General features: G+C 38.3%; 1 protein-coding gene across 3 annotated transcripts; it reads left to right on the top strand.

Moving 5' to 3' along the window:
* Nucleotides 1–1,071: 1,071 nt before the first annotated feature.
* Nucleotides 1,072–24,582, top strand: LOC148773168 (RNA-binding motif protein, X chromosome-like). 3 transcript variants are annotated; one of them, XM_088834451.1, is made up of 9 exons: nt 1,072–1,177; nt 1,642–1,752; nt 3,718–3,882; nt 19,826–19,972; nt 21,838–21,949; nt 21,988–21,998; nt 23,111–23,243; nt 23,321–23,409; nt 24,163–24,582. In XM_088834451.1, the coding sequence occupies exons 1-9, from the start codon at nt 1,072–1,074 to the stop codon at nt 24,465–24,467; spliced, it is 1,179 nt and encodes a 392-aa protein (XP_088690577.1). In that variant the 3' UTR covers nt 24,468–24,582. The 3 variants fall into 3 exon arrangements, with proteins under 3 accessions (XP_088690577.1, XP_088690575.1, XP_088690576.1); XM_088834449.1 differs by lacking the exon at nt 21,988–21,998 and having other exon boundaries at nt 23,118–23,243; XM_088834450.1 differs by lacking the exon at nt 21,988–21,998 and having other exon boundaries at nt 19,826–19,978; nt 23,118–23,243.
* The last annotated feature ends 303 nt before the right edge of the window (nt 24,583–24,885 follow it).

Genomic DNA, 24,885 nt, shown 5'->3' with positions numbered 1-24,885 from the left:
CTGAACGACTCATAGACGGCAGCCCACCAGACTCTGCCATCCCTGAGATTCTCCAGGCAAGAACAATGGAGTGGGTTGCCATTTCCTTCTCCGGGCTGAATGTTGCACTGGTGTGTAATTCGGTCCGCCCCCGCAACCCCCCACCCACGTTGGCTTGGGGCGGCTAGTGCGCTAGACTGTTGCTTCAGTGTGCAAACCGGCTTTTCTCCCTTGGCTTGGGGCTGCTAGTTGTGGGGCCTGTTGCTTTGGTGCGTAATCCAGCTTTTCTCTCTCGGCTTCCGGCTGCTAGTCGTGGGATATTGCTTTGGTGTATAACTTAGGTTTTCTCCCTTGCCTTGGGTGTGCAAATTGTGCATCGCGATGTAACAGCCGAGGCTCCGTTTGGTTTCACGTGCACTTCTTTAAACAGTTTTTCTCTGAGATAGTGACAGTAGTTGGAAAACTTAACCAATATACCTAACCATTTTACTTACATGACTTTAAAGTTTTCAAATGTCGAACTGTTGATTATTTTAACAAAAAACGGTCAAATTTTAATGTTCGTAAAAGTTTACATTATTCAGTTTGGCGCCATGATTCTTACTCTACCACAAATGCCCACAGGTTAAATTTCCCTCAGCAAAGTATTTTATTCTTTTGTGGCTTTTATGACTTAGTATTGCAGAAGTTTTTGAATGTAAGTGTATTTTAAAGATTATTTGTAGGGTAATGAATATAAACGTGAGAAAATGGAGGAAATTTGAAAATCTGTTTAGTATAATTTATGCACATGTTATAAAACTTAGATACAGTATTTAGGTTTTAATGAATGAAACCTTTAAATAGTGCAGCTCAAAAGAGATTTACAGCAGCCGTCTAATGTAATTTAAACTTCCAGGCTTTTGTCATCTGTAAAAAACGTCATTCGTTAGTTCAGCGCTTGTTTTCCTTTTTGCGTTACAAGTTTTCTTGTCTTTTTAGTAAACATTTTTTAAAGTTAAGTTTTTTTGTTTTTTTTTTTTTAATGACACTTGAACATTTTGGCTCATGATTAGTTTTTTGGCATATTTTTTGCCACCTAACAGTAAAACGATGGAAGCAGATAGGCCTGGAAAACTCTTCATAGGAGGCCTCAGTGCTGAAACAACGGAGAAGTCCCTTGAAGCTGATTTTGGGAAATACGGTCACATTATGGAAGGTAACTGTAGAATCAATATACATTAAGTCGTTAAAGCATATGTATACTTTGAGTAGTTTGAGATTTTTTTTTTAATTGATTAAGCACTTGGCAGTCAGTGAAAGGGTCTCCTCTTACTGAAAAGGGAAGAAAAGAGTGCTTTTAAAATGTACTAATGGTCCTGGGACATGAAAAAGAATAAGATATGGTAATTGTAGAATTATTGAGATTATTTACTGTTAGTTTTTAAAATACTAGAAGTTATACATAAAAATCAAATTGTGTGGTGTTTTTATATCATATATAAAATAATATATAGATTTTTGTTGCTTTTAAGTAACTTTCAAAAGTTTGTACTCTATTGATAACATTCAAGTATGTTAAAGGGGTCTTATGAGAAAGCGTCAAAGGAGTGATTATTTTGAAAACAATAAAGTTCAGTTTTATGTGACATTTTAAATTAAAAAGATTTATGTATATTACAGTTCTCTTGATAAGGGATCGGAACACAAACAAGTCGAGAGGCTTTGCTTTCATTAGTTTTGAGAGCCCGGCAGATGCAAAGGATGCTGCCAAAGGAATGAATGGAAAGGTAAGTCTTAATAATGAATGTTCTTCATCTAGTACTCTTTATAGATTTCTTTATTGTTACAATAGTATAATGCTCTGTAAGGCTTCACTCTCCTTTTTGTCACATAAACACTGGATCCTCTGGTTGGGAAGAGATTGAAGTTAATACCCAGCAGTAACAAAATAGGTTAAATCTGTCTTCTATTAGCATTCAAGTGTAAACACAAATAGGTTTTAACCTTCAGCACTCTACCGGTATTCCATTCTGTATTTTAAGTCTTGGCATTTTCTATTTAAGTCAGTCTTCACTGTTTCAGTGTTACGAATAAAAATTTGTCCCTTAGAGGCAGAACTGTTTTTAAACATTGGAGAATTGCTTTACAATATTGTGTTGGTTTCTTGCAGTCTATCAGCATGAATCAGCCATAAGCATCCCACTTCTTTAGCTAGTTACAGAGCACTGTGTTTGCTCCAGGATTTCCCCGTCTGTGGATTGTTATATTAAATAAAAAAGTCTATTTCCCCCATTTTGTATTGTGGGTCATGGGCTTTTGTACTCATGATATCCTGTTAATTGTTAAATTATCTCTAAAACTTCTACATTCCCTTAGTGTGACTACATTAATTCCCTATTATCTATAGTTATGGTTCTAGTATATTTCAGGCATGTGGCACAAGCTGACCCTTGTACTTTCATTTTTCAGATATGGTAATACCTAAAAGTTAAGTTTGACCCAGCTTTGGGTCACAGAGATAAAGTTTCCTTGAGACTACTTGATGGTAACTAATTGCTGTTTTTTAATTTGTTCTAGTTGTCTAGCCACAGGAACATGTAATCTGAAATTACACTTGAATTATTCTTTATTCAATAGGTGTTATATTGTAAGGCATTGATTGTATTTAGTAGCTGACTAATGGTTATGGATGAGACAAAGTATTTATTTTCTTGAGCACTGGTATTCTAGGGTGAAGGGAAAAGATGTACGAGAGGAAACATTAATTTCACATGCAGAAATGTTAAGGAAAATGAAGTAGTAATTTTGGTAGAGCTTATTGGGTTTTGGATACTATTTTTAGGTATATCTAGGAATGTAAGCTAAATCCTGCGTTGGGAAGGAGGCAGTGCATGAATTTGTGGAAAATATTTTAAACCAAAAAATAGAAAATAAGACCTAAGATGGGAAAACATGGCTTTTGAGGCTGATTATATTGAGCTAGAGCCCATTTCAGCCAGAAGTCCTGGTAGGAATTTAGGATTTAAAATTATTTTCCAAAAATAATATGAAATAACAAGAGTCTATATAGTATGATTCCTGCTGGGTTTTCAAAACTCCCTTTGGTCTCTGTAAAAGATTAAGGCAGATATTGGAAGATCAATTAAGTTTAAGCATTTCTGAAAAATATGAAGTAGCATTACGGTAACTATTTGGGAACACAAAATAAAACAGTTGTGTAAGGCAAGAAATGTTAAAGACCAAATAAGGACCCTAGTTTTAAAAAAGAAAAAGGAAGAAAATTAATAGAACTAGAGTAAATACAGAGCAGCACTTATATTGAGAAATTTTCTTTATGTTTGTGTCTAATAGAACAAATGCTAAAATGTAATTATGATAGGAACAATAATTTTGAGTAAATACTGTAAGTAATATGCATGCTTTTACATACCCTTGGGAAACAAATTTTAAATGGAAAAATTACTAAAATGAAGCACGTTACAGAAAATAAAAATGTGTGCTTTTTCATGGTAATGGAGAGATACACATCTTTTAATACCAGAGAACCTTGCCGGAAATTCTGATAGTAAATGCATATGCTTTGTGGTGGATGACTTACGAAAGGCAATTGCCAATTAAGTCATGTTCATCATGTGGAAGGACACAGTCATTTCAGGAAAAAAATGTTTGCTTTTGGGGAAAAAATACTGACTTAACTCATTACAACAATAAGTTAAATTTTATGTAACATTAGTGATGCTGTACTTAATCTTTTAGTTTTTGGATGGAAAAACAAAGTAGAACAAGCCAATAAGCCATCATTTGAAAGTGATGGTAAACTGAGATCTCAACCTCCTGCAAGAAAAAGGGGCCATCCGAAAAATCTGAGATGTGAAAAAGGAGGAGGAGCAAGAGGGTGTGTGTCTCAAGGAGGACACTTTGGTAATGTATTAAAATATAAGGATGCCATAGCACTGAAAACCTGTTAAGTTTGAACATCTAGTAAACCTTAATTTTTATTGCATTGGTAATGAGCAGAATAATCGATAAGAATATATTAGGTGAGAAATTACCATTCTTGATAATCAAAATTATTTCTAAGTTGTAAAGAATTGTCGTAGTTTTAAAATTACGTATGTGCAAAAAATGTTTATCGTCTTACAGGGAAATCACTTAAATTTTGTTAAGTTTTTTTTAACCATTGTTATTGATGCCTGTTTAAGAGTTTTTCTACAGAATTCATTTCTGTTGATCATACATTAGAATTTTCCAGCTTACAGCAAATAACTTTATTTAAAGAATTAAAACTACGTTGATATACTTTCAGAGTAGTCCTACTGTATTGTAAAAAGTACTGGATAATTTTCAAGATTACATAACAGATAACCACAGTTCAGGGGTGAAAATTCCATATTTTTGGACTGACCTTATAGTGTTTGTCTTGAGCATAAATGTGCAGACAAATCTATGCAAATATCCACTGTCATTTTGATACGGTGCTTTTGTTCCTGGGTTCTGTTGTAGTATAATTTGAATTTTGGAAAAGTTGTCTTTGATGCAGATGTAAAAGCATCTGTTTTGTATGTATATTTACATACAAAACATATATATTTACATGTTTGTGTGTGTTAGAGAACAGTGAGTTATTGAAAATGGTAATATGAGATTTTCAAAGAAGTTTTTACTTGGTAAGACAGAAGAAGGGAGTCACTTTCCATTCATAAACTCCCATGTATTTAATGAACTTTGTCTCTTCTACTAACAGTAGCAAATCTTTAAAAACTTTCACTTCTGGTTTTGACAACCAGATGTGCCATTTTTAGAAAATCTTAAGTTCAGTTACAGCGTGTGTTCATTATAAGATCACACAGTCCTGTTGTTTTCTCAAGAGATGAGGGGAAAAGTTTACTAGCTTATACTCTGCCAAGTGTAATTGGAATATATCTGTCAACATTTTTCTAGTTAGATAAAAAGATAATTTTTCATTGCATACCATGTATTTTTAACGTCTGTTAAACTTGAACAGAACATAGCCTTTTACTCAAAATTAACACTAAAGGTTATGCTTGAACAAAACAGAATTGATCTGTGTGAATTCAATTATAAGCAGGATTTTTTTTTTTTATCGAATTATATATGTATCCATGGTTGTTTGAAAAGTTGCATATTTTCCTATAAAAGGTGTTGTTTGTATTTTTAGGTGCATATTTTTATTGTTTTGACTTAATTATTGTTACATTTTATTTATTTGAAGTATAGTTTATTTAAAAGAATGGATTAGTTTCACTTGTGCAACATTGGGACTTAATATTTGGATAGATTCAAGTCAATGTATATTTCATGTAAAATATTCTCTCTTTCTCTATGAGGTACAAATAGCTTTGTGACATGTTTTTTTTTTTTAATTTACATTATTTTATTGGTTGTCCCATACTTGGCATGAATCCACCCTGGGAGTACATGTGTTCCCAATCTTGAATGCCCCTCCCACATCCCTCCCCATATCATTCCTCTGGGTCATCCCAGAGCACCAACCCCGAGCTTCCTGTATCTTGCATCGAACCTAGACTGGCAATTCATTTTACATATGATAATATACATGTTTCAGTGCCAATCTCCCAATTCATCCCAACCATCCCTGTGTCTCTATTGCTGTCTCACACACAGGGTTATCGTTATTGTCTTTCTAAATTCCCTATGTATGTGTTAGTATCCTGTATTGGTGTTTTTTTTTCTGGCTTACTTCACTCTGTATAATAGGCTCCAGTTTCATCCACCGATTAGAACTGATTCAGATGCATTCTTTTTTTATTATGTTAATTTTAATTGGAGGCCAATTACACTATTGTTTTGGTTTTGCCATACATTGACATGAAACTACCCGGGTGTACATGTGTTCCCCATCTTGAACCCCCGTCCCACTTCCCTACGCATATCATTCCTCTGGAGCATCCCAGTGCACCAGCCCCGAATATCCTGTATCATGCATGGAACCTAGACTGCCGATTAGTTTCACCTATGATGATATACATGTTTCAGTGCCGTTCTCCCAAGTATCCCACCCTCACCCACGGGGTCCGTAACTGGTGTATATATCTGTGTCTCTTTTGCTGTCTCGTATACAGGGTTATTGTTACCATCTTTCTACATTCCATATATATGTGTTGGTATACTGTACTGGAGTTTTTCTTTCTGGCTTACTTCACTCTGTATAATAGGCTCCAGTTTCATCCGCCTCATAGAACTGATTCAATTGTAATTTTTTGCCCTTTTTAAATATTTTTTAAAAAATTTATTTGGAGGCTAATTATTTTACTATATTGTATTGGTTTTGCTATACATTGACATGCATCTGCCCTGGGTGTTCATGTCTTTCCCAACTTGAACCCCTCTCCCATCTCCAACCTATATCATTCCTCTGGGTCATCCCAGTGCATAAGCTCCGAGCATCCCGTATCATGCATCGAACCTGGACTGGAGATTCATATCACATATGATAATACACATGTTTTAATGCCATTCTCCCAAGTCATCCCACCCTCTCCCTCTCCCTCAGAGTCTATAAAACTGTTCTGTATATCTGTGTCTCTTTTGCTGTCTCACATACAGGATTATTGTTACTATCTTTCTAAATTCCATATATATGGACTAGTATACTGTATTGGTGTTTTTCTTTCTGGCTTACTTCACTCTGTGGAATAGGCTCCAGTTTCATCCACCTCATTAGAACTGATTCAAATGTATTCTTATATATATATTGTTTTAACTGGAGGCTAATGACTTTTGAATATTGTATATGTTTTGCCATATGTTGACATGCATCTGTCCCGGGTGTACATAAGTTCCCCATCTTGAAACCCCTTCCACCTCTGTCCCCATATCATCCCTCTGGGTTATCCCAGAGCACCTGTCCCGAGCATCCTGTACCATGCCTTGAACCTGGATGGCCGATTCATTTTCACATATATTAATATACATGTTTCAATGCCATTCTCCTGCATCATCCCCCCTTGCCGTTTCCTACAGAGTCCATAAGATTGTTCTATATATCTGTGTCTCTTCTGCTGTCTCGCATACAAGAGTTTCATTAAAATCTTTCTAAATTTCATATATATGTGTTAGTATACTGTATTGGTGTTTTACATTCTGGCTTACTTCACTCTGTATAATATGCTCCATATTCATCAACGTCTTTAGAACAGTTACAAATTGCTTCTTTTTTTTATTTTTTAAAACAATTTAATTGGAGGCTAATTTACAATATTGTATTGGTTTTGCCTTTCATTGATATGAATCTGCTCCAGACATACATGTCTTCCCGATCTTGAACACACCCTCCCTCCTCCATCCTTATATCATCCCTCTGGGTCATCCCTGTGCCCCAGCCCAGAGAATCCTGTTTCATGCATCGAACCTGGACTGGAAATTCATTTCACATATGATAATATACATTTTTCAGTGCCATCCATCCATATCATCCCAACTTCGCCCTCTCCCACAGAGTCCATAAGACTGTTCTATATATGTGTTTCTTTTGCTATCTCGCATAAAGGGATATTGTTACTATCTTTTTTAAATTCCATATAAATGTGTTAGTAAACTGTGTTGGTGTTTTTCCTTCTGGCTTACTTCACTCTGTATAATAGGCTCCAGTTTCATCCACCTCATTAGAACTGATTCAATGTTATATATATATATATATATGTATATGTATATATATATGTATATATTTATATTTAATTTTAATTGGAGTGTAATTATTTAAAATATTGTATTGGTTTTGCCTTACATTGCCATGAATCTTCCCTGGGTGTACTTGTGTATCCCATCTTAAACCCCTCTCCCACTTCCATCCACATGTCATTCCTCTGGGTCATCCCAGAGGACCAGCCCCAAGCATCCTGTATCATGCATCGAACCTGGACTAGCTATTCGTTTCTCATATGATAATATACATGTTTCAATACCATTCTGTGAAATCATCCCACCCTCTCCCTCACCCACTGAGTCCATAAGATTGTTGTATATTTCTGTGTCTCTTTTGATGTCACACATACAGGGCTGTTTTTACCATCTTTCTAAATTCCATAGATATGCATTAGTATACTGTATTGGTGTTTTTCTTTCTGGGTTACTTCCCTCTGTATAATAGGCCCCAGTTTCATCCACCTCATTTAGACTGATTCAAATGTATTCTCTTTTTTTTAATCTTAAAAAGAAAAAACAAACTTTACTTGGAAGCTAATTAAAATATTGTATATGTTTTGCCATACTTTGACATGAATCTGCCCTGGCTGAACATGCATTCCCCATCTTGAATCCCCCTCCCGCCTCCCTCCCCATATCATTCCTCTGGGTCATTCCAGAGCACCAACCCCGAGTTTCCTATAAGATGTTTCGAACCTGGACTGGCAGTTCGTTTCACATATGATAATATACATGTTTCTATGTCATTCTTCCAAATCACCCCACCATTTCCCTCTCCCACAGAGTCCATAAGACTGTTGTATAGTAACAGTAACAGATATCTGTATCTCTTTTGATGTCACGCAGACAGGGTTATTGTTACTATCTTTCTAAATTCCATATATATGCTTTAATACACTGTATCGGTGTATTTCTTTCTGGCTTACGTCACTATGTATAATAGGTTCCAGTTTCGTCCACCTCATTAGAACTGATTCAAATGTGTTACTTTTTTTTATCCTTTCTGAAAAATTTTAATTGGAGGCTAATTAGTCTACAATATTGTGTTGTATTTGTCTTACATTGACATGAATCCGCTCCGGATGTACATGTGTTCCCCATCTTGAACCCCCCTCCGACCTCCCTCCCCATATCATCCCTTGGGGTCATCGCAGTGCGATAGCCCCGGGCATCCTGTTTCATTCATCAAACCTGGGCTGGGGATTTATTTTACATATGATAATGTACATGTTTCAATGCCATTCTCCCAAATCATCCCAAATTTGCCCTTCCTTCAGAGTCCATAAGACTCTTCTATACATCTGTGTCTCTTTTACTGTCTCGCGTACAGGGTTATGGTTACCATCTTTCTAAATTCCATATATATGTGTTAGTGTACTGTTTTGGTGTATTTCTTTCTGGCTTAATTCACTGTGTAAAATATGCTGAAGTTTCATCCACCTCAGTAGAAGTGATTTAAATGTATTCTTTTTTTTTAATCTTTTCAAAAAATTTTAATTGGAGGCTGATTACTTTACAATATTGTATTGGTTTTGCCATACTTTGCCATGTATCTGCCCTGGGTGTACCTGTATTTCCCATCTTGAACCCATCTCCCTCCTGATAATATCCCTTTGAATCATCCCAGTGCACCAGCCCTGAGGACTCTGTATCATGCATCAAACCTGAGTGGAGGAGATTCATTTCACCTGTGATAATATACATGTTTCAATGCCATTCTCCCAAATCATCCCTCCCTTGCCCTCTTCCTCAGAGTCCATAAGACTGTTGTATATATCTGAGTCTCTTTTGTTGTCTTACATATAGGATATTGTTACCATCTTTCTCAATTCCATATATATGATTAGTAAACTATATTGGTGTTTTTCTTTCTGGGTTACTTCACACTATAATTGGCTCCAGTTTCAACCACCTCATTAGAACTGATTCAGTGTAGTCATTTTCTAAATTTTAACTGGAGGCTATTTATTTTACAATATTGTAGTGGTTTTGCCATACATTGACATGAATATGCCCCAGTGTACATGTGTTCCCCATCTTGAACCCCCTCCCTCTTCGCAGTATCATTCCTCTGGGTTTTCCCAGTGCACCAGTCCCGAGCATCTTGTATCATTCATTGAACCTGGACTGGCAATTCGTTTCACATATGATAATATACATGTTTCTGTGCCATTCTCCCAAATCATCCCACCCGTGACTTCTCCCACAGGTTCCATAAGACTGTTCTATATATCTGTGACTCTTGCTGACTCGCGTACAGGGTCATCATTACCATCTTTCTAAATTCCGTATAAATGTGTTAGTATACCGTATTGGTGTTTTTCTTTCTGGCTTACTTCTCACTGTATAATAAGCTCCAGTTTCAACCACCTCATTCCGTCCGTTCCGTTCAGTCACTCAGTCGTGTCCAACGCTTTTACGACCCATGGACTGTAGCCTACCAGGCTTCTCCGTCCATGTGATTCTCCAGGCAAGAATACTGGAGTGGGCTACCCTTTCCTTCTCCACTGATGCAAATGTATACTTTTTCTAAAAAAAATATTTTTATTGGAGGCGAATTACTTCACAATATTTTATTGGTGTTGCTGTACATTGACATGATTCTGCCCTGAGTGCACAGGTGTTCCACATCTTGAACCCCCCGCCCCCCGCCGAACTTCCCTCCCCGTATCATCCATCTGGGTCAACCCAGTGCACCAGTCCCGAGCATCCTGTGTGATGCATCGAACCTCTACTGACGATTCATTTCCCATGTGATAATATACATGTTTCAGTGCCATTCTCTTAAGTATCCCACCCTCGCCCTCTCCCATAGAGTCCATAGACTGTTGTATATATCTGTGTCTCTTTTTCTGTCTCACATACAGGGTAATCGTTCCCATCTTACTAATTTCCATATGTGTGTGTTAGTATATTGTATTGGTGTTTTCATTTCAGGCTTACTTTAATCTGTATAATAGACTCCAGTTTCATCCGCCTCATTAGAAATGATTCAAATATATTCTTTTTTAAAATTTAAATTATAAGCTGATACTTTACAATATTGAATTCGTTTTCCCATACATTGACATGAATCGGCCCTGGGTGTACATGTGTTCCCCATCTTGAACCCTCCTCCGACCTCCCTCCCCATATCATCCCTCTGAGTCATCCCAGTGCACCAGCCCCGAGCATCCTGTATCATGCATCAAACCTGACTGATGATTCATTTCACGTATGTCGGCATACTTGTTTCAGTGCCATTCTCCTAAATCATCCCTTGCTTGTCTCTCCCTCTGAGTCCATAAGACTGTTCTCTATATCTATGTCTCTATTGCTGTCTCACATAAAGCGATATTGTTACCATCTTTCTAAATTCCATATAAATGTGATAGTATACTGTGTTGGTTTTTCTTTCTAGCTTACTTCACTCTGTATAGTAGGCTTAGGTTTCATCCACCTTATTAAAACTGATTCAAATGTATTCATGTTTTATCGTTTATAAAAAATTTCAATTAGAGGCTAATTAGTTTCCAATACTCTATATTGGTTTTTCCATACACTGCCACGAATCCACCCGGTTGTACATGTGTCCCCATCTTGAAATCCCCTCACGCCTCCCTCCTCATATCATTCCTCGGGGTCATCCCAGTGCACCAGCCCCGAGCATCCTGTGTCATGGATCGAACTTGGACTGGTGATTCTTTTCCCATATCATAACATACATGTCTCAATGCCATTCTCCAAATCATGCAACCCTTGGCTTCTCCCACAGACTTCATAAGACTGTTCTACATCTCTGTTTCTCTTTTGCTGTCTCGAATACAGGGTTCTCATTACCATCATTTTGAATTCCAATATATGTGTTGTATACTGTATTGGTGTTAATCTTTCTGGCTTACTTCACTCTGTATAATAGGCTCCAGTTTCATCCACCTCATTAGAACTGATTCAAATGTATTCTTTATATATATATGTATGTATGTATGTATTTAATTTTAATTGCACGCTAATTGCTTTACCTGAATTGCTTTACAATATTGTATTGGTTTTGCCTTACATTGCCATGAATCTTCCCCGGGTGTACATGTGTTCCCTATCATGAACCCTGCTTCCACCTCCCTCCCCACATCATTCATCTGGGTGATCTCAGAGCAGCAGCCCCGATCATCCTGTATAATGCATTGAACCTGGACTGGTGACTCATTTCCCATATGGTTATATACATGTTTTAATGCCATTCTCCCAAATCATCGCACCCTCTCCCTCACCCACAGAGTCCAAAAGACTGTTCTATATATCTGTGTTTCTTTTGCTGTCTCGCATACAGGGTTATCGTTACCATGTTTCTAAATTCTATATATTTGTGTTCGTATACTGCATTGGTTTTTTTCTTTCTGGCTTACTTCACTCTGTATAATAGCTCCATTTTCATCCACCTCATTGGAATTGATTCAAATGTATCCTTTTTTTATCTGTTATAAACAGTTTTAATTAAGAGGCTAATTACTTTCCAATACTATATTGGTTTTGCCATACACTGACATGAATCCACCGGTTGTACATGTGTTTCCCATCTTGAACTCCCCTCCCACCTCCCTCCCCATATCATTCCTCAGAGTCATCCCAGTGCATCAGCCCCGAGCATCCTGTATCATGGATCGAAGCTGGACTGGCGATGCATTTCACATATGATGATATACATGTTTCATTGCCATTCTCCCAAATCATCCCTCCCTCACCCTCTCCCACAGAGTCCATAAGACTGTTCTATACGCCTGTGTCTCTTTTGTGTCGCATACCATGTTATTGTTTCCATCTTTCTCAATTCCATATATTTGTGTTAGTATACCGTGTTGGTGTTTTTATTTCTGGCTCAGTTCACTCTGTATAATAGGCTCCAGTTTAATCCACCTTATTAGAACTGGTTAAAGTGTATTCTTTTAATTACTGAGTAATACGGCATTGTGTATATGTACCACAGCGTTATTATCCATTTGTCTGCAGATGGACATCTAGGTTGCCTCCATGTCCTGGCTGTTAAAAACAGTGCTGCATTGAACATTGGAGTACATTTGTTTCTTCCAATTCTTGTTTCCTCGGTGTGTATGCCCAGGAGTCAGATTGGTGGGTCGTATGGCAGGTCTATTTCCAGATTTTTAAGGAATCTCCCCACTTTTCTCCGTAGTGGCTGCACTAGTTTGCATTCCCATCAACAGTGCAGGAGGGTTCCCTTTTCTCCACATCCTCTCCAGCTTTTTTGCTTGTAGAATTTTGGATAGCAGCCAGAAATTCTGACCGGGGTGAAATGGCACCTCATTGTGGTTTTGATTTGCAGTTCTCTGATTAGAAGTGACATTGAGCATCTTTTCATATGTTTGTTAGCCTTCTGTTTGTCTTTTTTGGAGAAATGTCTGTTTAGTTCTTTGGCCCATTTTTTGATTGGGTCGTTTATTTTTTCTGGATTTGAGCTACAGGTGTTGCTTGTATATTTTGGAGATTAATTATTTGTCAGTTGCTTCATTTGCTATTATTTTCTCGCATTCTGAAAGCTGTATTTTCACCTTGCTCATCGTTTCCTTTGCTGTGCAGAAGGTTTTAATTTTAATTAGGTCCTCTTAGTTTATTTTTACTTTTATTTCCAATATTCTGTGAGGTGGTTCATGGAGGATCCTGCTGTGATTTATGTCAGAGAGTGTTTTGCCTACGTTCTCCTCTAGGAGTTTATAGTTTCTGGTCTTCCACTTAGGTCTTTAACCCACTTTGAGTTTATTTTTGTATATGATGTTAGGGAGTGTTCTAGTTTCATTCTTTTACAAGGGGATGACCAGTTTTCCCAGGACCACTTGTTACAGAGATTGTCTTTTCTCCATTGAATATCTTTGCCTCCTTTGTCAAAGATGAGGTGTCCATCGGTGTGTGGATTTATCTCTGGGCTCTCTATTTTGTTCCATGGCTCTATATTTCTGTCTTTATGCCAGTACCATACTGTCTTGATGACTATGGCTTTGTAGTACAGCCTAAAGTCCGGTGGATTGATTCCCCCCTTTCTTCTTTCTCAAGATTGCTTTGGCTGTTCGATGTTTTTGTACTTCCATACAAATTGTAAAATTATTTGTTCTAGCTCTGTGAAAAATAACATTGGTAGCTTGATAGGGATTGCACTGACTCTATAGATAACTTTGGGCAGTATAGTCATTTTCACAGTATTGATTCTTCCAATCCACCAACATGGTATTTTCTCCATCTATTAGTATCCTGTTTGATTTCTTTCACCAGTGTCTTATAGTTTTGTATATAAAGGCCTTTTGGTTTTTTTGGTAGGTATATTCCTAAGGATTTTATGCTTTTCGTTGGAACGGTGAATGGAATTGTTCTCTTAATTTCTTTTTCTATTTTCTCATTATTAGTGTATAGGAATGCAAGGGATTTCCGTGTGTTGATTTTATATCCTGAAACTTTACTATATTCATTGATTAGCTCTAGTAGTTTTCTGGTAGAGTCTTTAGGGTTTTTTGTGTAGAGGATCATGTCATCTGCAAATAGTGAGAGTTTTAATTCTTTTCCAATCTGGAATGCTTTGATGTCTTTTTCTGTTCTGATTGCTGTGGCCAAAACTTCCAAAACTATGCTGAACAGTAATGGTAAGAGTGGCCACCCTTGTCTTGTTCCTGACTTTAGGGGAGATGCTTTCAAGTGTTCACCATTGAGGATAATGTTTGCTGTGGGTTTGTCATATATAGCTTTTATTATGTGGAGGAATGTTCCTTCTATTCCCACCTTCTGGAGGGTTTGTATGATAAATGGATATTGAATTTTGTCAAAGGTTTTCTCTGCATCTATTGAGATAATCATACAGTTTTTATTTTTCAGTTTGTTCATGTGGTGTATTACATTGATTGATTTGCGGATACTGAAGAATACTTGCATCCCTGGGATAAAGCCGACTTGGTCATGATGTATGATCTTTTTAATGTGTTGTTGGATTCTGATTGTTAGAATTTTGTTAAGGATTTTTATATCTATGTTCATCAGTGATACTGACCTGTAGTTTTCTTTTTTTGAGGTATCTTTTTCAGGTTTTGGTATTAGGGTGATGGTGGCCTCATAGAAGGAGTTTGGAAGTTTACATTCGTCTGCAGTTTTCTGGAAGAATTTGAGCAGGAGAGGCGTTCAGTTCAGTTCAGTCACTCAGTCGTGTCCGACTCTTTGCGACCCCATGAATCACAGTACGCCAGGCCTCCCTGTCCTTCACCAACTCCCAGAGTTCACTCAAACTCATGTCCACCGAGTCGGTGATGCCATCCAGCCATCTCATTCTCTGTCGTCCCCATCTCCTCCCACCCCCAATCCCTCCGAGCATCAGACTCTTTTCCAGTGAGTCAAGTCTCGCATGAGGTGGCCAGAGTATTGGAGTTTCAGCTTTAGCATCAGTCCTTCCAATGAACACCCAGGATTGATCTCCTTTAGAATGGACTGGTTGGCTCTCCTTGCAGTCCAAGGGACTCTCAAGAGTCTTCTCCAGCACCACAGTTCAAAAGCATCAATTCTTTGGTGCTCAGCTTTCTTCACAGTCCAACTCTCACATCCATACATGACCACGGGAAAAACCATAGCCTTGCCTAGGCGTACCTTAATTGGCAAAGTAATGTCTCTGCTTTTTAATACACTATCCAGGTTGGTCATAACCTTCCTTAGCTCTTCTGTAAAATTTTGGTAGAATTCATCTGTGAAGCCGTCTGGTCCTGGGCTTTTGTTTGCTGGAAGATTTCTGATTACAGTTTCCATTTCTGTGCTTGTGATGGGTCTGTTAAAGATTTTCTATTTCTTCCTGGTTCAGTTTTGGAAAGTTGTACTTTTCTAAGAATGTGTCCATTTCTTCCAAGTTGTCCATTTATTGGCCTGTAATTGCTGATAGTAGTCTCGTATGGTCCTTTGTATTCCTGGGTTCTCTGTTGTGATCTCTCCATTTTCATTTCTAACTTTATTGATTTGGATTTTCTCCCTTTGTTTCTTGATGAGTCTGGCTAATGGTCTGTCAACTTTATTTACCCTCTCAAAAAAAAAACAGCTTTTGACTTTGTTGATTTTTGCTTTGGTCTCTTTTGCATTTATTTCTGCCCTGAGTTTTAAGATTTCTTTCCTTCTACTCACCCTGAGGTTGTTAATTTCTTCCTTGTCTCATTACTCTAGGTGTAGAGTTACGTTATTTAGCTGACTTTTTTCTTGTTTCTTGAGGTATGCCAGTATTGCTATGAACCTTCCCTTTAGCACTGCTTTTACAGTGTCCGAGAGGTTTTGGGTTGTCATGTTTTCATTTTCATTCGTTTCTGTGCATATTTTGATTTCTTCTGCGATTTGTTGGTTACTCAGCAGCGTGTTCTTCAGCCTCCATGTGTTGGAATTTTTAATAGATTTTCTCCTGTAACTGAGAGCTAATGTTACTGCATGGTGGTCAGAAAAGATGGTTGGAATGATTTCAATTATTTTGAATTTACCAAGGCTAGATTTATGACCCAGGATATGATCTATCCTGGAGAAGGTTCCGTGTGCACTTGAGGAAAAGGTGAAATTGATTGTTTGGGGGTTAAATATCCTATAGGTATCAATTAGGTCTAACTGGTCTGATGTATCATTTAACGTTTGTGTTCCCTTGTTAATTTTCTGTTTAGTTGATCTATCCATAGGTATGAGTGGGGTATTAAAGTTTCCCACTCTTATTGTGTTATTGTTAATTTCCCCTCTCAATTGCTAGCATTATCTTACACATTGCGGTGCTCCTATATTGGGTACATATATATTTATAATTGTTATGTCTTCTTGGATTGATCCTTTGATAATTATATAGTGTCCTTCTTTTCCTCTTTTCACAGCCTTTGTTTTAAAGTGTATTTTATCTGATATGAGTATTGCTACTCCTGCTTTGTTTTGGTCTCTGCGAGGAGTATCTTTTTCCAGCCCTTCACTTTCCGTCTGTATTTGTCCCTCGTTTCGAGGTGGGTCTCTTGTAGACAACATATATAGGGGTTATAGGGGTCTTGTTTCTGTATCCATTCAGCCAGTCTTTGTCTTTTGGTTGGGGCATTCAACCCATTGACATTTAGGGGAATTATTGATACCTATGATCCCGTTGCCATTTACTTTATTGTTTTGGGTTCGAGTTTGTACACTCTTTCTGTGTTCTTTCTAGAGAAGGTCCTTTAGCATTTGTTGGAGAGCTGGTTTGATGGTGATGAATTCTCTCAGCTTTTGCTTGTCTGTAAGGCTTTTGATTTCTCCTTCATATTTGAATGAGATCCCTGCTGGGTACGGTAATCCGGGCTGTAAGTTATTTTCTTTCAACACATTCAGTATGCCCTGCCATTCCGTCCTGGCCTGAAGAGTTTCTCTTGAAAGATCAGCTGTTATCCTTATGGGAATCCCCTTGTGTGTTATTTGTTGTTTTTCCCTTGCTGCTTTTAATATTTGTTCTTTGTGTTTGATCTTTGTTAATTTGATTAATATGTGTCTTGGGGTGTTTCACCTTGGGTTTATCCTGTTTGGGACTCTTTGGGTTTCTTGGACTTGGGTGATTATTTCCTTCCCCATTTTAGGGGAGTTTTCAACTATTATCTCAAGTATTTTCTCAGGTCTGTATTTTTGTCTTCTTCTTCTGGTACTCCTGTGATTCGAATCTTGGTGCATTTGACATTGTCCCAGAGGTCTCTGAGATTGTCCTCGTTTGTTTTAATTCGTTTTACTTTTTTTCCTCTCTGTTTCATTTATTTCTGCCATTCTGTCTTCTAGCTCACTTATCCTATCTTCTGCCTCCGTTATTCTACTGTTGATACCCTCCAGAGTGTTTTGGTCTCATTTATTGTGTTATTCATGATATATTGACTCTTATTTATTTCTTCTAGGTCCTTGTTAAACCTTTCTTGCATCTTCTCGATCCTTGTCTCCAGGCTAATTATCTGTAACTCCATTTTGTTTTCAAGATTTTGGATCACTTTCACTATCATTTAGAATTCTTTATCAGGTAGATTCCTGTCTCTTTCTCTTTTGTTTGGGTTGGTGGGCATTTATCCTGTTCCTTTACTTTCTGGGTATTTCTCTGACGCTTCATCTTGCTTATATTGCTGTGGGTGGGGTGGCCTTTCCGTCTTCTGTCTGTTTGTGGAGTTCTCTTTATTATGAAGTTTCCTCTCTGTGGGTGGGATTGCACGGTGTGGCTTGTCAAGGTTTTCTGGTTAGGGAAGCTTGTGCCGGTGTTCTGGTGGGTGGGGCTTAATATCTTCTCTCCGGAGTGCAATGAAGTGTCCAGTAATGAGTTATGAGATGTCAGTGCGTTTGGAGTGACCTTGGGCAGCCTCTATATTGAGGCTAAGGGCTATGTTCCTGTGTGGCTGGAGAATTTGTGTGCTGTGCTCTGGAACTTTGTGTGCTTGCTCTGGAACTTGTTGAACCTTGGGTAGTGCTTGGTTTCAGTTTAGGTATAGAGGTGTTTGATGAGCTCCTATCGCTTAATGTTCCATGGGGTCAGGAGTTCTCTGCTGTTCTCAGGATTTGGACTTAAGCCTCCTACTTCTGGTTTTCAGTCTTATTCTTGCAGTAGCCTCAAGACTTCTCCATCTGTCACTTCCAAAGCGGTTCCCTCTGTTTTAGCTTCTTCTGTTTGTTCTTCTCTTCAGTGTCTAGCTTCTGCCCTGACACAAGGGGGCGGTGGTGGACACTTTTTTAGGCTCACGTTCAGTCGTGCTGTGGGGAAGGAGGAAGTCTGCAAACAGATATCACTGGCATTTGTGGGGAGTGCTCGCAGTGTCTCGGCCACACTGGGTTTGCCCCCGCTCACAGCGTGTGTACTTTCCCTCTCTATACTCCTCAAGCTCTAGGTTGCTCTGCCAGGAACTGTCTGAGGCAGGCCCTGGGTAGCATGCACTTCCCAGGTCAAAGCCGCTCAGGTTCAGGTAGTACTCCTCAAAGGCGCAGACTTGGTTGGGCCTGCGTTTTGGGCCCTTCCCCAGTCCGAGCAGCTCAGGTGGCCAGGTGTTTGGCTAGCGCAGTCGCTGTGACTTATCACCTCCCCGGGCCCTGCTTCTCGGTTTTCTGGGTATACAACTGGCGTACCCTCTCAGGCTGTTGTCAACCGTCCAGAATCCCAAGAAAACTTGGTTATCATCGAAGCCTGCTTGCAGTTTGGTAGATGATGCCTCTGTGGGGCCTTGATTGCCCCCTTAAACAACTCTGCTTGCCCTCTCCTGCCTGTCTTGGTGGGGGATTGGCCATCCGCAGCTGGCTAAGTTGCTCAGTCCTTTGTTCTGTGAGAAGGTCTGGCGGTGTCTTAGGTTTGGGCTTTTTGCCTTTTTGCAGGATATCTATCCCACAGTCTGCTTTGCTATCTCAAGTTAGCTCCCTCAGATTGCCCTCGGGGCCTTCAGGTCCGGTCCTTACTCTAAGCAATGCAGCCCGCATCTCCCTGCCAAGCCCCCACTTGCTAGTGGTGGATATGGGCGTCTGTGCTGCTTCTTCACTGGGAGTTACCATTGGGCATGTAATCTGTGGGTTTTAATTATTTATTTATTTTTCCTCCCAGTTATGTTGCCCTCTGAGTTTCCAAGGCTTGCCACAGACTCGCCAGTGAGAATGTTTCCTGGTGTTTGGAACCTTCTTTCTTTTTTTAGACTCCCTTTCTGGGACAGATCTCCATCCTTACCTCTTTTGTATATCCTTTCGAAGACAATGGGCTGATTTTCTGGGTGCCTGATGTCCTCTGCTGGCATTCAGAAGTTGTTTTGTGGAATTTACTCAGCGTTCAAATGCTCTTTTGATGAATTTGTGGAGGAAGTGGTCTCCCTCTTCTGTTCCTTCGCTGTCTTAGGACCGCCGCCCTATTGTGTTACTTTTTTAAAAAAGCTTTTTTGATACCAGAATAGTATGAATTATTATCATTTTCCTCCAAGTGTGTTTAAAAATTTATTTTATCCTGGTTTTTCTCCACCTCCTTTATTCTCTTCAGACTACTATCACAGCAGTGGTTCTTGACTCATTTCGTAAATTTTTCAAACTGAATTGTACTAACTGATGTATCATTTGAGGAATTAGTTTTATTGGTTTAGGCAAATACGAATGCTGAAGGCAATGGTAGTTCTTTAGTAAATATCTATAAACAGTAAGCGAAACTTAATGTTTATTCTACTTAAAAGATTTCACTGAAATACAGGTGATAATGGATATAGTCGCAATATGAGCTCTTCAAGAGAAACTTATCCACCTAAAAGAGGACCATCCTCAAGATGTGAAGGTCCTTCTCCTAAAAGATCTGCTCCTTCTGCTCAAGGGCGAACCAGTAGTGGAATGAAAGGACAAGGTAAACGCTATATAATATAGGGACTGTTGTTTCTTAGTAAAAGTGAGCAATTTTAAAATGAATGCTTAACTTTAAGATGCACATGTTTACTGATCACTAGTTTATTTGTTGATTCACAGCTGGAAAATAATTCTTTAGCATCTAATTTTAGATGTGTAGTAGGTGATTAACATAGACGTGGGGAAGACATTTCCTTTAAATCTAAAAGGGAAAGAGGAGAGTGAAAAGGTTGGCTTGAAGCTCAACGTTCAGAAAACGAAGATCATGGCATCTGGTCCCATCACTTCATGGGAAATAGACGGGGAAACAGTGGAAACAGTGTCAGACTTTATTTTGGGGGGCTCCAAAATTACTGCAGATTCTGATTGCAGCCAGGAAATTAAAAGACGCTTACTCCTAGGAAGGAAAGTTATGACCAGCCTAGATAGCATATTAAAATTCAGAGACATTACTTTGCCAACCAGGGTCCGTCTAGTCAGGGCTATGGTTTTTCCCATGGTCATGTATGGATGTGAGAGTTGGACTGTGAAGAAAGCCGATTGCCGAAGAATTGATGCTTTTGAAGTGTGGTGCTGGAGAAGACTCTTGAGAGTCCCTTGGACTGCAAGGAGATCCAAGCAGTCCATTCTGGAGGAGATCAATCCTGGGTGTTCATTGGAAGGACTGATACTAAAGCTGAAACTGCAATACTTTGGCCACCTCATGCGACGAGTTGACTCACTGGAAAAGAATCTGATGCTGGGAGGGACTGGGAGTGGGAGGAGATGGGGACAACAGAGAATGAGATGGCTGGATGGCATCACCAACTTGATGGACATGAGTTTGAGTGAACTCTAGGAGTTGGAGATGGACAGGGAGGCCTGGCGTGCTGTGATTCATGGGGTCGCGGAGAGTCGGACACGACTGAGCGACTGAACTGAACTGAAGCTTGCTAGAGAATTCCTCAGAATTTTTTTTTAAGTTGCTAACATTTGCTGCTTAGTAGGAGTTTTCATGTAGTTTCAAGGTCAAGTATTTTTATGAAAACTAATATCCTATGAGTCAGCATTTTGGAATGTAGAATCTTTTAGCTCTGTTATATTGGCTACCTGGTTCATGTAATTATAAACATTAACTGAAATTTGCCATATTAACTTTAGTTTGGATTCTTGACATATTTTTACTTTGTTGTTTGACTCCTGGTACAGTTAAAAACTTTGAATCACTATCAAATCACTATCAAATTGTCATTTTATGTATAGACTATTATTGAAGCCAAGTGTAATATGGTATTGATTTCAAAATAGTAAAGAAGTTGAGAAAACTAAAGTTTCATTAGACTATTAGCCCGGTAAGCAAACAAAACAAGAGAAGTCTGACCACCAGGAATTAGTAAGAATTAGCACAAGAAGTGAACATTATTTATGGGAATTAGTTTCCTGTTTTGGAAGAGGCAGCATTTTTCAAGTGCGCCCTTTATTACTAATAAGTAGTTGAACTCAAAAGCACTATTGTTTAGAAAGGTCAGTAATTCAGGTTGCGGTTTATGTTAAATTTATCACCATTAGGAGAGAATCAGCTACTTTGTGATTGAATATGTGATAATAGTTTTCAAAAATTAATTAGATTTTACTCAAGTTTTGAGAGATTCTATTACTTGTAATTTAAGGATTATGCAAAATGTACACGGAGCAGATGGTGTCAGAAAATAAAGTGTTCAGGAATTACATGTATAAAGCAAACTAAATGTGCATTAATGGGATTTTATAAGTAGTTTTTTTAAATTGTTTTGGAGAGAGGAAAGATACCAGTCTTTTGATTTTTTTTTTTCTTTGAACTATTACTCTCAATTCTGAGATACTTATGTAAGCATTTTAAAATTAAAGGTCCAGTATTGCGGAGAGAAAATTACAGAGGAGGTCCTCATAGAGAGCCAATGTCTTCTCGGAGAGATAACTGTGTGTCACCAAGAGATAATGGTTGTGCTACTAAAGAGAGGTAAAGAAAAATAAAATACATGCATTTTTAAGTCATAGTTCATTTTGTTGAGGTAAAATTTATCTAACAAAATTTTAAAAGTGAACAATTCAGTAGCATTTAAAATACTCAGAATTCTACAACCACTCTCTCTGTTCAGTTCCAAAATAGTTAATCACCCCAAAACAAAATCCATAAGCAGTTGCTCCCATTTTTATCCTCCTGTATCCCTAGTAAACACCCACCTATATCATGTGTCTGTAAATTTACCTAATCCTGAATATATCATACGTTCACTGTAGCCTGCCAGGCTCCGCTATCCATGGAATTCTCCAGGCCAGAATACTGTAGTGGGTAGCCATTCCCTTCTGCAGAGGATCTTCCTGAGGGATTGAACCCTGGTCGTCCACATTGCACTCGGATTCTTTACCAACTGAGCCACCGGGGAAGCCCTAACAATATGTGACCTTTAATATGTGGCTTTTCCATTAGTGTGAGTGTTTTCAAAGATAATCCTTGCTGAAGCATGAGTCAGTACTTCAGGTTTTGAGTGGGGGTTAACACCATTGTATGTATAGTTAACATGGTTTGTTTATCCATCTTTGTAGTTAATGTGTACAAACATTGGAGTGCCTGTTTTCAATTCTTGGTGTAAACTCTGAATTGGAATTCCTGGGTCGTACAGTAACTTCAGTATTTTAAGGAACCGTTCATCTCCATAACTGCACTGCTGCCAATGCAAGAGACTCAGGTTCAGTCCCGAAGTGGGGAAGATTGCCTGGATGAGAAAACAGCAACTTACTGCAAATTCTTGCTTGGAATGTCCCATCAATAGAGGGGCCTGGTGGGCTACAGTCCACAAGGTCTCTAAGAGTCTGACACAGCTTTATATTTCTACCATGCACACACAGGATTTCAGTTTCTCTGCATGTTCACAAACACTTGATGTTTTATATTTTATATTAAAAAATATCTCTCTATATATATAGCCTGTCTGCTAGGTGCAGAGTAGATATCTCATTCGGATTGAGAAACTGTATTTCCCTAAAATACAATTATGTTAAGCAGTGTTTTATATTCTTGTTCATAATTATATATCTTCCTTGAGGAAAAGTATATTGAAGTCCTTTGCACATTTAAAACTTTCTTTCTGAATTCTTGTCATTTAATTTTGTTTGTTTGTTTTAAGTTTCTCAGGCAGAGATTATTCAAGTTCGCGAGACACCGAGGATTATGCTCCACCGTCTAGAGACTATGCATACTGTGATTATGGCCATTCAAGTTCTCGAGATGATTATTCCTCTAGAGGACATAGGTACTACAAACAATTCTGTTTTTAATCAAATAACTTATGGAAATGGTTAATTATAACATTAATTCTCTTAAATGTAGTGATCGTGATGGCTATGGTGGAAACCGTGATAGAGATTATTCTGAACATCGAAGTGGAGGCTCCTACAGGGATTCATACAAGAGTTATGGTAAGAGTACAGTTACAGCTTACAAATGACAAAATTAGAATTGACATGCTAGATCTACATCATTTACTCAAGTTTACTTCTATTTTCTCAGAAAATAAAATGTAATTTCTACCTAATTGATTGGTTTGAAGGTCTTTGAATTATTTTTGATCTGTCATTTCAAATGATATGAAGGATAATTTGGCAGCTCACATTTTTTAATCACAAAAATTATTGTAACATTTTTAAAAGCAAAAGTGCTGTTGAGAGTATGAAACACAGGAACATTATGAAGTTCAAAATTTTAGTCTTTTCCAAAAAATTAACATTTAAACTCCTGCTAAGGCACTTCAGTCGTGTCCGACTCTGTGCAACTCCATAGACAGCAGCCCACCAGTCTTCCCGGTCCCTGGGATTCTCCAGGCAAGAACACTGGAGTGGGTTGCCATTTCCTTCTCCAGTGCATGAAAGTGAAGTCGCTCAGATGTGTCCGACTCTTAGTGACCCCATGGACTGCAGCCTACCAGGCTCCGCCACCCATGGGATTTTCCAAGCAAGAGTACTGGAGTGGGTTGCCATTGCCTTCTCAACTACTGGAACTAAAAAGTACTGCTCTTTTAAATAAATGTGAAAGCCCCTTCACCACTGCTGCTAATTCATATCTTCACCAGAGAGGCAGATAAAGGCTATCCTTTCAAAGATTTAGTACTTTACAGTCATGTTATAGAAGTAACGGGAAAAGTTTTATAATTTTATCAATTACTGATTTCACAGGGGGCTCCCGTGGTGCTCCATCAGGAAGAGGTCCACCTCTGAGTTATGGCAGAAGCAGTCGCTATGATGATTATAGCAGTACAAGAGACAGATATGGAGGAAGTCGGAAAAGTTACTCAAGCAGCCGAAGTGATACCTACTTAAGTGGTCGTGACCGTGGCGGAAGACAAGAACAAGGGTTTCCATCCTCCAAGGATAGGGTGTACCCTCCTCCTCGTGAGTCATACAGTAGCTCAGGTTGTGAGGCTTCCAGGGGAGGTCATGGGGGGAGCCGATCTGAAAGAGTAGGCAGAAACAGGTACTAAAAATGTTTTCTTGGCATGGGAAAATTTTTTGTGAGTTTCTGTTTTAACTGGTACTTGAGTATTGCTGAAGAAAACCGTTGGTTTTGGAGGGAAGAGCTGTAAACTTTCACCTCCATGAATTTTCAGATAAATTGAAAAATAGAATTATTCAGATAAGTTGAAAAATAGAGTCATTCAAAGTAATCTCATACTTGTTACTGCTGGTTGAAAGATAGAAGTTAAAATTTTTAAATTTAATGTCTAAATTTTCTGAGTATGTTTTGTAAAGTGTTATTGTTTATTTTACTGGTGGGTTAAACGAGCATAAAAACACTTGTTTCTTGTTTAGAAGGTGAATTGTGCTGTTTGCTTAAAGTTTCCCTTTGTAGTCTTTGCACACGAATGCATTCAGAATTAAGCAGTATGGTATTTCTCCATT

The sequence above is a fragment of the Moschus berezovskii genome, chromosome Y, assembly GCF_049115385.1.
Source record: "Moschus berezovskii isolate FMDL1 chromosome Y, NW_MosBer_1.0, whole genome shotgun sequence".
Taxonomy (NCBI): domain Eukaryota; kingdom Metazoa; phylum Chordata; class Mammalia; order Artiodactyla; family Moschidae; genus Moschus; species Moschus berezovskii.
The sequence above is the reverse complement of the archived record's forward strand: the minus strand, read 5'-3'. Positions and strand labels throughout refer to the sequence as shown.